The sequence below is a fragment of the Cavia porcellus genome, unplaced genomic scaffold, assembly GCF_034190915.1.
Source record: "Cavia porcellus strain 051 isolate PalLab524CR breed Dunkin Hartley unplaced genomic scaffold, mCavPor4.1 scaffold_4, whole genome shotgun sequence".
In the NCBI taxonomy this organism is placed as follows: domain Eukaryota; kingdom Metazoa; phylum Chordata; class Mammalia; order Rodentia; family Caviidae; genus Cavia; species Cavia porcellus.
Window position 1 is genome coordinate 64474012 of NW_026947487.1, and position 18132 is coordinate 64492143.

At 36.0% G+C, this 18132-nt stretch overlaps 1 protein-coding gene across 5 annotated transcripts in view; it reads left to right on the plus strand.

Annotated features, from left to right (window-relative positions):
- The window catches only part of Prkg2 (protein kinase cGMP-dependent 2), a 118901-nt gene that overhangs the window by 71868 nt on the left and 28901 nt on the right, over window positions 1–18132 (plus strand). For all 5 annotated transcript variants that reach the window (XM_003477674.4, XM_063247202.1, XM_063247203.1 and 2 more), the window contains 2 exons: window positions 973–1062; window positions 3016–3157. In XM_003477674.4, the coding sequence (XP_003477722.2) occupies window positions 973–1062; window positions 3016–3157 (232 nt within the window). The remainder of the gene's footprint in view (window positions 1–972; window positions 1063–3015; window positions 3158–18132) is intronic.

An 18132-nucleotide genomic window follows, 5' to 3' on the forward strand; every position in this document is an offset into this window, starting at 1 on the left:
TCAGCAATTTATTTATGGTATACAATCAAATGATTATATATGAGCAAGCTGGACTGCATAACTGTGAAGTGCCTGACCTGAGATTCCAGCCTGGGCTGTGTGCTTCTGGGGCCCACTCAGAACTAGGTTCCTAGAGTTGCTTCTCTTTGTCCAGATCTGGCTGTTCTTCTGTCAGTCTTAGCCTACATGTAGCGCTAGGGGGAAAAGGGGAGACCCAGGAACTCCTTGCACCTCGTGTTGAATAGTATCCCCTGTCGAGGCTCCACTCCAGTACCGAGGCTCCCCTCTTCCAGCTTCTGAGAATGTTTTCAGCAAAGGGTTTGCTCACGTCTCAGGCACTGTTCCTGGTAAGGGGAACCACCTTCCCACCAAGTCCCCTTCAGGGACATTCTCATCCAGGGCAGCAGAGCTCCTTGAAGGTGGGGCTCTGTTAAAACAATTGAGATCCCAGCTCAACTCTGTTTCTGCCCAGTCCGTTTCCTTTGATGTTCCTTTCCAGTGATGTTCCTAAGTGCACTCCTCACTACATTCACTGCTTAAAAGTCTGTCTCAGGGACTCCAATATCAGGTAACATTTAGGGGACATAAGGCATGAACATGAATAACTATTATGCACAGTGACACACGTGAAGTCCTGTGGCTTCTGGGGAAAGGGAGAACAAATTTGGTGGGTGGGTGGGAGAGTGAGCTGCTTTATTAAGAACGTAACCTTGAAGAATGGACCTTAAATATTTTACAGTGAAACTCAGATGGAGAAGTTCACTCTGTGGGAAGAGGGCGGGCAGGCTCAGGAAAAGGATCCACGTAAGCAGATGCGAGGCAGAGAAGATGAAAAAATTTCTGACCTGAAGCCCAATGTAGTTATAGGGTATTTGTATGGAGATGAGGATCATCATTAAATTTGCATCAATAAAGTAAAAATATTTTAAAGTATATTCAAGAAATAACCACATGCTTAATATGTCTTCACAGATTATATCGTACTTTCAAGGATAATAAGTATGTATACATGCTTCTGGAAGCCTGCTTGGGTGGAGAACTGTGGAGCATATTGAGGGACAGGTAATGAAAAAGAGTTCTCAGCAACAGATTTTGTCTACTCACATCTAGTGTAAAGGAAATTGTATTCATGATCAAAGAGCATAAAGGAAATTATTAGGAAATGATTATAATAAAATATGTTATCTCTTGATAAAGTAGAAATAGTGATATTTTATTATCTCACATTATACTTGTGTCATATGAACCCTGTAAAATAATCCTTATTTTAGATATTAAGAAATCCTAGGGTTGGAAATATTAAAGGATCCATAGTCATATGGCTATTACTAGGCAGAATCACAGTACAAACTCAATCTTAAATTTTAAGGAAAAGAGATGTTTTAGGAAGTGGTAGAACCCTAACTGAAAAGCACAAGAAGATTTTTTGCAAAGGTTCAGTTTTTAGCAGTGGGCGATTTCCAGGCAATTGAAATCTCAGATATGTACAATGCACCACTTCTACAGAAGACTTCATAGGAGAGAGTATGGGGATTCTCTAGAAAAAGTAGGTTTTTTTTTTTTTTCCTGACTGGCAAACTAACAGTGTAAACATTTTGTTAACAACTTTAGAGTTTATTTGGGGAAATTAGTGTTTTAAAATGTTTTCACTAATATGAAAACTAAATATGAGAAAGGCATTGGTAATTTATAATTAAATGGCATAAGAGTGCTGGCATAAGAGCATGCTCAGAAGAAGGAAGCAAGAAAATAAACATGTGATAGAGGAAGACTTTGAACTAAACTGCGAAGATGATCAAAAGTTTAAAAAGGTAGCGAGACAGGCAGGGACAACACGGAAAAGTCGGCATAATACCACACCGGTTCGCCTGTGGATGCCGAACAGGATTTGAAAAAGGATAATGGTAGCAGAGGCAGAAATGAGAAAGTAGGTTGCATTGGACATGGTCTCACTTGGGGCAGTGGTCTCAGCTCTGGGTACATGTGACAGTCATGTGGGAAGCTTTAAAAAGTAGCAATGCTGGTTACCAAGGCCAGAGGAGATAATATTTTTAGTACCTCTCAGGCAATTTAAATATGCACCGAGCCAGGCAAGTAAAGACCACTGAGTTTCTGAGTAGAAGGAGAAAGTGCTGTTAAGAAGGTACCATTAGATGGACTTGAATGGGGAAAATTTGGAAGACTGAGCAGATTTTTATAATATATGCAAAAGCATCAGCCTCCTTAATCTTTGCTTCGCTAAGCAAATCTATTTAGAAAATTTAAATCTATACTAAAAAGGCGGTTCCAACTACTTTTTAGGCACTGTGGTTAGTGTTGATAGCAACCCTATTAAACAAGCAGTAAACCTAATTTATAGGCATAGATTCTAAAGATTACAGGAGGCAAATAATTTGTCCAAGAGTACAGAGAGAGGAGGAAGGAGAGGTCTAAGCTAGTTTTGCCCCCTCCAAAGCCTTCCCCTTCTGCCATGTCATGAGACAAATCACCCCACAGTGTAAAACCTCAGTATGTAAAGCGATGCAACATGCCAGCATGGGGAACTTTTAATACAACTTCAAAGGGCACCCAACAGGAAAGAGATACGGCCCCTTTTTTCCTGGTTACAGGCTGTGCAAACAGGACCCGAAAGGTGATCCCATGAATCATGTTTTAGCCAAGCGACTGTTACAGAGGTCTGATTCAAGTTTGCCACTGAAGTAGCTGCATTTTCTCCAACTTGCTTTAGATGACTTTATAAAGGCTTTCTTATTTTTATTTTTTTTGCTCAGATGTGACCAGTAAGTGTTTTGGATTTTAATTTTAATGAAGTAATTCCAGTTTGCATCAAGTATCCCCCTGAATTCCTTTATGATGAGCAAACAGCCTAGTTCCTTGGTGCCATAAATCAGATTCAGTGATGATCATCTGAAAAACATTTACATTGCATAAATATATTAGTAGGACTGGTGATACCTAGCACAGTACCAAAGATGTACATCCAGAGTATTAAGAGAGAAACTGATCTCATTACAGAGGCAGTTTTGATGAACCCACCTCCAAATTCTGTGTTGCTTGTGTGACAGAAGCATTTGATTACCTGCATCGACTAGGTATTATCTACAGAGACCTGAAGCCGGAAAACTTAATTCTAGATGCTGAGGGTTACCTCAAATTGGTAAGACAAGTTCATTTTCAGTATCATATGAAGTATTTCCAAAATAAAATTATGTAGCAGTTGCAGTTTTGTTCTTAATTTCGGTACAGCTTTTATTTTCACCCTTGGAGGTATGGCCTTTGAAAATGGCATAGTTAATACTTGGAACAGTATTACGAGGACATTCATTTTGGCACAGGAATTCAGTGATTACACCATAGCTGTGACTCCCACTAAAGATTCATGTAACAAAATGCCTCAAAATTGAATGTATAAAGTAGTTTTAACTAGATTTTAATTGATTTCTACTATATATTGGGCTGACTATAAAGAATAAGGAATCAATATATTATGACTTCTGCCCAAGACATTTGCTGTCCATATAAAGGGAGAAGATAAACTAAACTTATAATCATGGAGTTTTGAAATTTTTCCAGGTGATTCTGAGGGGCAACCAGTTGACTACAAGCTCTATGAGAGCAAAGATTTTTCTTGTTTTCTGTCTGTGATCTTTTAATGCCTCACAGACTCCTTTGTGTGTCATGCTAAAAAAAAAATGGCTACCGGTCACATGAACTGAGAAACTAAAATGGACCTGCGTGGTCATAACTGAGGAGAAACCATGGCACTTTAGAGCGCTTCAGGAGGGATCCTGCAGGATAGGGAACCAAGGCCAAGTCTCCTTGGGATAGTTTTCATAGTCTTTCAGGGACATTAAACCATTTCTGAACTTAACATACAGTATTATTAGTTTCCTACATCTGAACTTTTATCCAAGGGAATATTACAGTTGCTTAATAAGCAGTTACTATGTTTAAACTTACTATGCTAAACCTTTTTACAGTGAACCTACTTAACAATCTACAAACTAGGTTTTAGCATTCATATGCTCTCCTTGCAAAATGTTACCTTAGGAATTAAATTTCTTATGTGTAAATTCTGAGACCTCTCCCCACAGTGGAGTAAAATAAAAGCCCTTTCATGTGAAATCTGGCTAGCTTCCAAGAAACATTTTGATCCATTCAAGCTCCATTTTATCTATGAAAGACAGCTTTGAAAACTGGTGAGGTACTAACACAAGGCCACAATCATTCCTTATTCACAGTTCCTTCATTTGCTATGCTCCTGCGACTCTTTAGGGAAACCTTTTGGCATATTCTAGAAGTAAAACCATCATGGGGAATAAAGGCTACCCATTGGCTTCTTCATCTCTTTCTTCTCATAGCTGTTTCCTTGAAAAAGTAAGATAATATGTCAGTATTTATGGGCTTAGAAATCAGTGACTCTCCTGTTAACCTTTGTTATCTGCCCTGCTAATTTGCTTGTCAGCCTGCTAATTGAAGAGTAAGAACTAAAGCTTGTAGAGATTAAAAAGTGAATGTTTAATAGGTACATTTCTAACTAAATATAATTTAGATGTCTTGAAAGCTTCTTACTACCAGAAGTCTGAAAATACTAGTTGAGACAAGAGAAGCAGTATTACAAATATATATTGTTGAGTTTCTAAGCCAGCATGGGAGTCCCTCTGGGCCTGGGAACCAAGTCTGAGCAGGAGTGAGTGGTGAGGATCAACCCTGGCAGCTGCCAGCTTGTGAACAGCAACTCGATGTAGTGCTGAGGTTTGCTTTCCATAACTCTGTCCTCTGGGAACGGGACCAATCTTTTGACCTGGGAAGTGTGGGAAAGTTGATGCAGAGAACATTGTATAGAGCCAGGAATCATAGAGATTAAATTCTCAGAGAAAAAGAAAACAAGAAACAAATATCAAATTTGTAAAGACAGCATGAATGCAAAGAAATACGCCTTTCTCGTTATTGGCTTTTGGTAGGGGAACAACAACAACAAAAAGTTGTCTCTAAGAATTTTTGGCCACATGCTGGTCTTAATGAAGACTGGGGACCTCATATTCAAGTATGGGAAAATACAAGCAAGACTTTAAGTGAAATGAATCATGTTGCTAACATACCCAAATTCCCGTGAGCCAGTGTATATTGCCTCTGGAAGAATATACTCAATTCAAGACACAAATAACTCTTGCAGATAAAGTTCCTGGGAATATAAGCTCATATTCAAAAATAAATGTGTGAGGGAAGAAGCTACCGTGAGCATTAATCGCCAAAAACATAAATAAATAAATATAAGAAGCAGACACTTTAAGTGCCTCAAATTGGAGTATTTAGATATAGAATGTACACAAATGCATTGAACACCTTTTAAAATAAGAAAGGGATGAAAATGAATAAGGAAGTGAGATTCTCAAAAAGATCTAACAGGTTTGGGGAAAAAAAACGAACAAAAATTATTAACAAATTAAAAATATAGAACCTGGAATAGAGCTCAGCAGCACAGCACTTGTCTGGTAAGCTTGAGGTTGTGAGTTCGTTTTCCAGAACCAAAAATCAAAAATTAAAAATGTAATAATTGAAATTAAGGATCCCATAGGAGATTTTGTTAGTAGTGGAGTAGTTTGCATTGAGAAATCCTCTTGACATTGGTTAAAATATTTATGTGAATGTGTGTATAGGCGCTAGAGACAAAAAGAAGCAGATATTTAAAGCCTTGAAAAGTAGACATGATGCTAGCCCACATTTAAACAGCTGCTCTTCAGCTGCTTAGCAGGGGCACATCTCAGCGTATAAGGAATGGAGCTGAAACTTTCTAGACAACATCACACCCATTGATGAGATGGTGAGCATTTTTCCATTGGACTGTGCACCGGGCAAGAATATCTCATCACAAGTTTTATTTAACGCTGTATCAAAGGTCTCAGAAAAAGAAATTAAAGAAGAAAAAGAAACAAAAAGACAACAATTAGAAAGAAAGAAATGATGTTCTTTATGTGCAGATAACATACAGTTTTCCGTAGAAAAATCTAAAAGTTACGAAAGAAGTAATAAAGTGATTAAGGAAATTAAGGATGATTATAGGTACAAAATTAATAGACAAATGAAATTACTGTTTTTATGTACTGTAAGCAAAAAAATTTATAAATGAAATAAAGTGCTACTTACAGTCCCATCAAACGTTTTAAAATATACTATTAAGATAACATAGTAATGATAGATAAATTATAAAATTAATGTATGAAAATATATAATAAATCTAGATTAAAACCACAAAAATATCACCAATAAAACATAATTAAATGGCAACATATACTATGTTAATGGACTATATAACTTAATATTTGATGTCTATGCTTTACAAATTGATATATACAGATTCAGGATCATTGCAGTCAATATCTGAGTATCTGTTTATTAGAAGTGGAGAAGTTGTTTTTTCAAAAATTTACAATGTAATATGAAAAGTTTAGAAGAATAAATAACCACTTTGTAAAAGGACAAAGTTGAGAAATTTATATTATCTGATATCAAGATGATATAGAGCTACAGTAATCAAAGCAGTGTGATAGCAGTGTATGGATAAATAACTTTGTCTAGTAGGATGAAGTCTAGAAATAGGCACATACATTTAGAAAAGAGAAAAAGTAAATCTTTTGAAAAGCTATAGCTGAAAAAACTGGACATTCATACTAAAAAATCTTGATTTATACCTCATATATAAAAATTAATTCAAGAATGAATATAGATTTATAAATCATTTAGAAATAAACCTAATATTTTTACATCTAGAGAGATTTCCTAGAATACAATAAGTATTAAACTTGAAGGAAAAAAGATAATTCGTACTTCACCAAAACTAAAAATTTCTAACTGTCCTAATGATGTATATACCTATAATCCTGTCTACACAGGAGACTGAGGTAGAACAATCACAAATTCAAGGCCAGAATGGACAATTTATAGAGACATTATTTCAAAAATTAATCTATTAATCATCAGTCAGCCAATTAATAGGATTATGTTGCTAGGTGACAGAGTGATTGCCTAGATGTGCAAGGCCCTGGGTTCAATCCTCAGTGCCACAAGAAAAAAAAAAAAAAACTTTGACCATCAAAATGTACTACTTAGAAAATCAACAATAAATTGAGAGACACCGTTTGCAGTTTATATTTGCATGACAAAAGACTTGCATCCAGTGCACAAAGAGCTTTTACAATTCATTAATAAAAAGAAACAAACATTTTTAAAATGTTAAAAATGGGTACACTCATCTTATGAAAGAAATATAGGAATGGTCATTTATCTAAATCACTAGGGTCAAGAGAATGCAAATTAAAGCCACAAAGAAATACAGTTTCACACTGACTAGAATTAGTATAGTTGAAAAAATTGGGAATAAAGGTTTGGTAAGTTATTACCCCAAGTTTGTGGTAGGAAAAGCAATTGTAAACTAATTTGAAAACAGTGAGCTTTTTATGGAGTCAGACATATACTCTGCAAAGAAATTTCACTTCTTGGTAATAATCCAGGAAAACTGAAATCACAGCTTTAACATCATCCAGCATGCATGGTCAGACAGCTTATTTCTCAGAAGTCCTGGAACGAGAAAGCATGTACGTATCCATCACCAAGTGCATCCACTGACTTAGGCTACAACATTCAGAAACAGTGTGCTGCTCAAAGACAGAGGAGTGAATGACTACAGGCAGTGACATAAATGAGTTTTTAAAACTGTACTGAACCATGAAAGAGCACCTGGGCAAGATTACATTACCAAGTTCTAGAATGAGTGGTAGAAATGCATGGAAAGATTGTCCCTTGCAGAGGCATTTCATGGGAAAAAAGCATAAGATTACGACTGCCTCTGTCTTGACCAAGGTAGTTGCAATTATGAGTATAATTGACATCAAAAATCACCGAATTGTACACCAAAGATCCATGCATTTTGTAATCTATAAATTACATGTCAATTTGAAAAGTGAAGTGGAAAGATTAAATAACAAGTGATTAAAACAAATAGAAGAATCAAGAGTTTAGAGGAAAATTTAAGTGATTAATGTAAAATATTAATCACTATAAGCACACATACTCACATTTATAGTAGCATAGAGATATGAAAAGGTGGAAAATAAGAAAGAAATGAAGGTACTTGGAAAATAGAGTGGAAAATACATTTTAAAAAGTTTTGAAACAATAATGTAAAGAATAAGGACAATACTTGAAGAAATATTAATTTCTTCAAGTAAGAAATATTTCTTCATGTGATTAATAGGATGTGGTGGTACATGCTTGTAATCCCAACCCTCTGGGAGGTTGACATAGGACAGTTGCAAATTCAGACCCAGCCTAGATATTTAACTACCTAGGACACACACACACACACATGCACACACATGTAAACACATGCACACATGCACACACACCCCAAAATAATCACAGCAGTTTTCTCAAATGAGCAAAATACCAATTGTGTTGTAAAAAGAACACCAATAAATCTTGAATTTATATTTGGTGGAGTTTCTATTTTTGCGTCACTCCAAAATTTAATGACTTTAAATAAGACTCATTTTTTTTATTTAAGGAGAAAAAGAAAAAAAAAGGGTATAATTTATACAGAATTTCAGAAAAAATAAGCAGTACGAAATCATCGTTAATAGATTACATATTGTTATCTTAGAAATAGTTGTTCAAGTCACAAAATTAAAGCATATAAAGTGGACTTTCAAACAGTGAGACTGGAAACAGTTTTGTTCAATGATCCAACAAAACTCAGTAATATGGTTATCTATCTTATACACTTAAGTATATACGTAGTTATATTCTTTAGAGCACTTTCTTTTCCTTTCTTTTGTACAATGACAATTACACATTTTGGGTTTTGTTACTCCCACAGTTCTTACTACTTTTTTTGAAGAGAATAAAATATGACATAACAAAACAGAGTCAGTCAAATCAAAAGGATGGACATAATAGATAATGTAAAAACAAAATACTAGGTGATCAACAATGGTTACCATACTGCCTCTTGCTATCTTAAAAAGAATTGCCTATATCATCAGTTATAATAAAATTGAACAAAACAGTAAAGAATAAAACCAAAACATTGGAGACATTACAGGACTTTAAAAGAAAATAATAGTCAACAGGAATGGACGTCGTAAGGAATCTTATTGTCTTCACAGTTTTGCCTATACTTTCGAACTTGGTACTATCAAGCAAAGCAGAATAGAGGAAAATCAGTGAAAGCAAGATGGTGAAGGCTATAAGGGTTTCAAATCAAGTTAGTAGGAAATCAAAGTGGATTACTATAATATAATCCTGCTATTTTTATTTTTCCCTTAATTAAAAAGATTTTAAAAAGTAAGTAATTTTTAAAAAAAGGAGATTGGGATAAAAGAGGGCATAACAACAAAACAGTGCAGGTCAAAGCATAACCATTTAGGCAAAATAGTGTTTCACTACAAGATATCCTGACATAAAAGTAGTTACCATAGTGTCCCTTTCCTTGAAATCTTTGAGTATAACTTCGTATACTATAGCACCAAACATATCAAGACAATGTAAAACATTTAAGAGAATGACAGTATTACGGGGTATTTAGAACCAACTAACAGAACATGAACAATGGTTTCTGTATAATCTCCTTGTCTATAAAAGTTTTTGTTTATATTATCACATATAATAAAATCCAATAAGATAAAACATGTCAAGACTGATGGAGACAGAAGAACAAAAGCTTGATGGGACTTCAAAACAAGATGATATTAAATCAGCACTACCTCTAATGATGTCTTGTTTTCTCCAAAATGGCTGTTCCTACCATCCAACCTTCTCTGCCTCATTTCTGATGAGCTCTTTTTCTGTCATTAGTTGTCAATTTGTCTTCTTCATTTTGCTTTCTGCTCCATTCATTGTGGCCTCTCTGCCACTACTTCTGGAATCTTGGTATTTTTCTCTTTTAGAATATCCTGCAGTATTCTCTGTAGAGTTGAATTGGTGGTTGCAAATTCCCCTAGTTCCTCTTTATCCTGGAAGCACCTTGTTTTTCCATCAATTTCTAGGGACACTTGTGCAGGATATATCAATCTTGTCTGGAGTTTGTTATCTTTCAAAGTTTGAATTATTTCCCCCCACCCTCTTTGTGATTTGATGGTTTGTGCCTAGAAGTCTCCTGTAATTCTGATGGGTGTTCCCTTGTAAGTGATCTGTTTCTTGTCTGACGGCATTTATTATTCTGTTCTTATATTGGATTTCTGGAATTTTGATTATTATATGCCTGGGTGTAACTCTGTTTGGGTTGTAGGTGGCTGGGGTCCTGTATGCCTCATACATTTGAGTATCTTTACCTTTTGCTAAATTAGGAAAATTCTCTTGGATTATTTCTGTGAATAGCTTTTGTAGTTCATTTGTTTGTGTCCCTACTTCTTCTTTTATGTTCTTAATTCTTAAGTCATGGATCCTCTTATCATCTTCTAGCCTTTGTATTATTGCTGTTTGTTTTCTGTTAGTTTTCTTGTTATTTTTAAGAAGTTTTTCATTTCATGCTTCCAAATTACAAATCTGCCCTCCAATTCATATGATCTATCCTTAGTTTCTTTCAAGCTGTTCCGCCAGCTTTTAATAGAGTTTTTAGTTTCCTGGTAATCTCTTTGAACCTGCTTCATGTATTCTATGTTTTCTCTATTTTCTCCATCAAACAATTCTCCCCTTTTTTTCTGTTCTTCCATTCCACCATCTGTTTTTTCTTGGGTGGTGCTTAGAATTTGTCTAACTATTCTACTTATATCTTGCTTTATTTCGTTAAATACTTCATTTTTAAACTCACCTATGAGGCTCTGGAGATATCGCTTTATGTCTATTGGTGCTGTGTCTTCTTAGGTTAGAGATATTGCATGTTTTCTGTCTTCCTTTGCATTTCCCTTTCCTGGATCAGTGTTCTCAGGATTGGGGACTGAGGACCCTTTCTTGTTGCTTCCTCTTCCCATACTTTTTATTCTTTTCATACAAGCAAATGTAGGAGGCCCAATTTTTTTCTCTTTTTCGGTTACGGTTTGTTTGAATTGTGCCAGCTAGGTGTTCCCACCCACTGCAGTGTACTAGGGAGGCACAGACCTGGGCAGCCTCTGCTAGGCCCGCCCCTCCAGGTCAACCTACTGAAGGCTTCACCGCTAGGGTGCACTTCCAGGTGCTGGGACCTGGTTTGAGCTAGCCTACTGGGTCTTAGTCAGCGGCATCACGCAGGCCAGGCACTCCTCACCAATCCTACTTGAGAGGGGAATATGCGACTAATGTCACTGCAGCGTCCTGTCCCGGCAAGTCTGCCCGGTTCCAGTATGTCCTTTGCTGGACATATGAAAGGGTCCCCACTCTATGAGAGGGATCCCATCCGCTCACTCACCGCAAGTTGATGTAGGCCTCCCTGCTAGTCCCGCTCTCAACTCTGTTCTCAGATTCCCGCTCTCAGAGCTTTTGTGTGTCTTTTTCCCTGCCCAGCAGATTTGGACACAGCAGTTGGCAGCAGGAAATTCAAATCGCGGCTTCCAGTGGTGCAGGTTCTAGCTTCAGCGCTGAGATTTTATCTGTTCCTGTTATAGCACCAGGATTGGATTTCCAGTTGGTTTCTTTTAGTTTATTCCTGAGTCGGCAGGGTGTATCTCCCCTTGCTTAGGACCCTCCAAGGACTCCTCGTACTGCACCATTCCTGGATTTTAAGCGGGGTATCTCAGAGAGCCTCTGTAGCTGCTGCTATCTATCCACCATGTTCTTCAGATCAATAAGACTCATTTTTTATGAGAAAATAAAATGATGTTTTGTAACAAAAAAGAGAGTAACAACAGTACCATACAGCGTATCATGATCTTGAAAGAATGGCCAAAACACTACTCAGAGTGCAAGTCAGAGCTGGAAAGAAAATTCTGTCGTATGAGAAGAAACAAATGAAAGGACAAAACTTACTTTCCAGTGAACAAAAGAAATTCATAGGATAAATACAACAAGTTAACATTCATCTTAAAATGTTTTTGAAACAACGTTTTTGTAATTATTTGATCTTCTCCCTATTTTTTATTGATCTACTATTCTGTTGTGTATATATATATATACATATATATATATATATATATATATATACTATCAACTATTTTGTCTTTCATATATGTATATATATGGAAATTTCATATAAGAGAAATTATGCAACATTCAAGCTCATGTCTCATTTCTCCTAACATTATGTCCCTAAGTTGCAGTTAAAGCCACCATATTACAGGGACACATGCAATGCGTGTTTATTGCAGAATAATTAACACATAATAGCTAGATTTTGGAAACAACATAGATGTCCATCAACAGATGCAAGAAATTGTGGTATTCATACACAATGGCATATTACTCGGCCATAAAGAAAGATAAATTTGAAGGCTTCATAGGAAAAGGAATAATGCTTTATTATCCCACAGTCTGTGAGTGAGAAATTTAACAATGGTGCAGTGAGGTAGCTCTGCTCAAGGACAGTCAGAAAGGTGTTGGTGAGCCACTGTAACTGGGAGCTGGCAGATGTAGGAGATCTGTAAGGTCAGATTGAATTCGACTCACTCTCATGGCAAGCTGACTGCTGGCTAGAGGCCGTAGCCCTTGTGTGCATGGCCTCTTTGCAGGACTGCTTGAAGGTTTTCATGACATGAGAGCTGGCTTCTATCAAAGTGGGTCATGCAAGAATTGGAGGGAAAGCTCTTGGCTTGTAAGTCCTGCTGTCTGAGTCAGAGACCAGTGCTTTCACTGTCTTTATTAGCCTGGGCAGCATTGATGTATGGTGGGAGGGGACACCGCCGAGCACAGGGGAAGTGGATCCCTGGGGCTTCTGTATGTTGTGTATGTTGGCAGGAAAAGTGCAGCATAGAAACAATAGGAAAGCCTTGAAGGCTTCTAACAGGAAGGACAGTTTATCTAAACTGAAAGGAATAAAGTAACACAGACTAGGTCTTTAGTTGACAACTCCGGAAACAATGGAAACCAGATATAGTAGAACATTATCTTATAAATTCTAAGAGGAAATAACTGAAATTTTTAATTAAAATCCCCGAAGAGTGAAATGAAGGTATTTTTAAACAAAGATAAAAGATGCTTACTGGTATATAGAAATGATCTATTTGTAGGAGAAAAATGCTGCCTTGTGAAGGACCTAGGAAGCTGCCAAGAGAGGTGGCTAAGAGAAGTGACAAATGTGTTGAATTATTTTAAAATTATGATGTAAAGTCATAATCATCACTGCAACCTTTAGTATTAGAAGAAAAATATGCAAATAATCAAACACCTGCAGCATGTAAACTGAGTGTAGGAGGAATTAAAATCAAAATAGAAGGAGAAAATGTTATTTTTAAGGAAATCAGTGAAAAAGAAATAAGAAATTTAGAAAACAACCCAACAGAAAGCACATATTTAAAAAACAGAAATAAACCTATATATAAATGAACTTTAACCCTCCGTATAAAAATGTCTGTAAGAGTTATAAAATGAGAATAGACTTCATGATATTTGTAAGACATGAACATAAAATGTGATGTACAAAGGTTGAAATTAGGTATGAAATAACATATGTCTGGTATATATTAAATTGATTAAAATGCAGGTTTTGCCATATTAATATAAAGGAAGAAGTATGCCTAGAAATAAAGGGAATTATCATATTTTGATTAAAGACTCATTTTACCAAGATGATACAAAATCCCAATCTTTATTTGCTTAATAAAATGATTCAAAAATAAACTGCAGAATTTGGCAGAAAATGGAGATATGAATAAGTACACACATTACATACAGTTCAATCAGGAGTAGATAGAGCTTTTAGACCAAAAATCTGTGGAAGCTTTAGAAAAGGTATACAACATGATTAGTAAGCTTGCTCAAATATACTTGTAGAATTGTGTTCACATAAGCTAAACTTGATCATATACTAAGGCCATTAAATAAGTGTCTTCACTGAGAAAAAAATAAGACTTCACTGTGAAAATGAAGCAGAGCTGCCTTAGCTGAGGGGTTCCAGGGACTGCAATAGGAGGGCAGGTGGCCCAGCAGAGTGATAGCACAGGAAGATTAACTCTGGCCGACGGACACCAGGGGCATGGGTTTCTCTAGGAGGAGCTGTCTACAAATTCTGACAAGGAGCATTTTTATCTTCCATATATTCCCTGGAGGGACTCTGAGACATTAGATTGTAGACAAGTCTGAAAAATAATTTTTTCCCATCAGATAAAAAACAGAGTAAGTCAGGGAGGAGTGTAAATAAGAGAAAGGTCCAAATTTTGGAAGTGTGTCTTTGGACTTGTAAATAAACACTCATTCCCGAAAATCACAGGCAATCACTTTACAGCGAGGGGTGCAGATCTCAGCCTCCTCTTTCTCCCCTCGCCATGATGGGCAATGGCACCTTGATTTGTTCCTCTATGAATACCACCTGGGCCCAGTTAGGAAATTTCCTGGGTATAAAATAAAGGTAAAAGAGCTAGAGAGCCACAAATACTCTCACGTCATTGACTTTCGCCCTTCTATCCCTTCTTAAATGATTCACTGTCCAGGCCAGAGAAATGAAGGAAATAGTGCCCCAGACATTTTTTTAATTTATGATAAATGAATAAAAAACAATATGAAGATTTTTTTGCACAATGTTTAAGAAGTGTTTGAAGGGTAAAAGGAAAAACCCACTTTGTCCTCAGCCAAGCCAGAGTACCTGTCTTGGGGTCATTCAGAAAACCTTAGTTGTAAGCAATGCACCTCAGCCAGTGCTTATCAATAATGCTCTGTGTGGTTGTAATTAGCTCAGATGAGCAGTATATCTCAGCAAAAATCCAGAGTCTGCCTAAACGCTTTTGTGCCAAATATGGCAACAGAGCAGGTTATTTTTACATATATATTTAATTGTACACACATATACACATATCCATATTAGATATTGACATTGTTGATGATTTTTATGATTTAGCTCCTTTTTCTGCTGATACTCCAATGCTAGGGTGTTTCTTGCTAGATCTAGTGTATTGCTTAGCTTTTAAGAATGGATGAAAGGCCAGCTAGGCAGCTGCTCTTCCCTCTCAAATAGGAACCTGTAGGTTTCATTCACTGATTGCAACGTTTTTAAAGTATAAATCAGTAGCAATCAGCACAACAACAGGAGGAAATCACTAACAACACCCATGACATTCTGCCAGAATATAGAAGATTCTGTAAAATGACTCAAATGTCAATGAAGAGTAATTTTAATGAATTTTACGAAACAGAGTTATGCAGTAAAGACTAGGCTGTGTATTAATAGTACGCAGCCAAAGCAATAGCAAGTGTATGTCTTTTTATAGCCATGGAAGTTTCAACTAGGAAATAAGAAAGGCTAGACATTCATGTACCAGCCAAGTATGGAGGTACACAGTGTGGAGGCAGGAAGATTGCAAGCTTGAACTCAGCCTGGGCAATGTAGCAATACCCTATCTTGAAATAAAAAATTAAACAAGGGTTTGAGATGTATCTCACTGTGAAGGCACAGGATTAAAAAAAAAACAGAAAAAGCTCAACATCCAACTTAAAAAGCTACAAAATGAAGAATAAAATCAAAGAAAGGAAAACAATTAAAAATGTGAACAAAAATAAAATGAAAAAGATAGACAAAGCAAAAACTGGTGTTTGAAACTTGATAAAATTAACCTATCAGTGCAATTATTATTCAAATGAGAAAAGATTACAAATAAATGTTGTTAAAAAGAAAACCCCATAATCATATTTCATGCAGTGATTTACATGCATTAAAAAATAGTTGGGCAGCTTTATACTACATACAAAATCTTAGGTGATGTACAGATATCTAATCAAATGAATCAAAGAATAAATCTTACACAAATGAGAAATTAACAACTTGAAAATCTTTAATTTTGATCTTATGCAAACTCTTTCCAAAAATAGTGAAGAAAATTCATTTTATGACAACTGAATTCTTGAAAGGAATCTCCTAAGAAAGGAAACTAATATCCCACTCATGAATCTATTATGCATAAACCATAAACAGAATATTAGCAAAGTGATGACCACGGTGAATCCAGATTCATAATAACTCATCTTGACCAGGTTGAATATACCTCAGGAGTGTAAATAGAGTTTAGCATTTAGAATTCTATCCAAGGAGTTTTTGGTTTCCTGCTTCTACATGTAAGGAGACCGGAAGTTGCTACTCCCTCCTAACAAGTAGAAAGCTGAACATAGTTAAAAACAGAAAAAAATAACAGTTTTTCTTGGATTTATAAGGCAGGCTAATCTAGCACTCAAGATTGGAAAAAAATTCTAAAATATATGGAGATTAAGCAACACTTAAAAATTACACATCAGTCTATGAAGAAATACTAACAAACTTGAAAATATTTTGAATTAAGTGAAAGGGAAAACTCAACTTTCAAAAATTTGTGGAATGCTGGCAAAACAGAGCTTACAGAGAAATGGAAAGAGATAAATACCATATTTGACTGCATATAGTATTAGAAAATATTAGACCTAAAATATACTTCCACCTAAGGAAACAAGAAAAAGGAGAAAATTTAATTCAAAGTAAGCAGATAAAAATAGGAATTAATGTAGAAAAAATGAAATTGAAAATGAATGAATAGAGAAAATTAAATCAAATTTGTTTACCTAGATTAAATGAGTAATTTTTTGAAAGGCACATTCTACTGAAAATCGTACAAAAAATATACAATAATCTGTCTATCTATTATGTTTTATTCTGTACTGGGAATAGACTATCCTGAGTCTTACTTCTTTTTTTATATCTTATTTTGAGATGGGACTTGTTAAATTGTTCAGTAGCCTAGGCTGGGCTCAAATTTGCAATCCTAGCTCATTCTCCCAGAGTTCTGGGATTATGGGTATGTGACACCACATCAGTTCCTGAATCAGTGATTACTAAACTGCCTAAACAGAAATTGATGAGGCTCAGATGGTTCACTGATGAATTTCATCTAACATCTAAGGAAGAGTTTGTACTAATTCTTACAATGTCTTTCACAAGACAAAGCTTTACTCCTTCAACAAGGCCAACCTAGCCCTAATATCAAATGTAAACAAAGACATTACAGGGAAAGGAAACTACACAGCAAGATTTCTTATAAGTATATATTCAAAAGGCCATGGCAAAATATCAGCATATTGAATCCAATAATGTATAAAAATAATGATAAACCGAAACCAAATAGGATTTATTCTGGGTCTGTCAGGTCAACAGGCTAAAAATCCTGCATAATCGTATCAATAACTACAGAAAATGTGTTTGACAAAATCCATTACTCATCCATTTTTTAAAAAATGTCAGTAAATTAACAAAAAAAGGAAACTCCATCATTTTGGTAAAAACGTGTCTGCAAAAGCCTTATAATCAACATGATGTTTAACAGTAAGAATCAAAATGCCCTTTCTCACGATTCCTGTGGAAAATCATCCTGGAAGTTCCAGTTTAACAAGAAGGGAAAACAAGAACTTGGGAAGGGGAAACATAAAACTTTCTTTGTTCACAAATAACATGGATGTTTCTGTAGAAAATCTGAAAAAAAATTAGCATAAATATCTCCTGGAACTAGTAAACAATTACCATGGAATTTTAGAATACAGATTCGTGTGCAAAAGTCACTTGATTTCTTATATTTTAGCAATGAATTGGAATTTGGAATTAAAAACATTAAACTATTTATAGTGGCATCCCTTGAAATGAAATGGTTGGGTTTAAATGTACCAAAATATGTGCACAATCTACATGAGGAATGCTACGAAAGTCTAATGAAATACATCAAAGATACTAAATACACTTAGAGATATTTCATAATCAGCCCAAAGCCCCAGCGCCATAGTTCAAAGGTGCATCCCAGTGAGCCACACAGGTCCCAGAGGGCCCAAACTCCTTCTAGCCAGGAGCAAGGCCCTGGCATCATATACCAGAGGTACACCACATGGTGCAGAAGCTCTAAACTGCTTCCAGCCAGAAACAAGGCCCTGGCAGTACCACACTCTGGGGGCATGCTCCAGCTAGCTGCCAGGGTTACAGAGGTTCTGAACTCCAACCAGCCAGATCCTAGGCCCTGGCAACACACTCCAGGGGTGCATCACTGTTAGCTACATGTAGGATCCAAG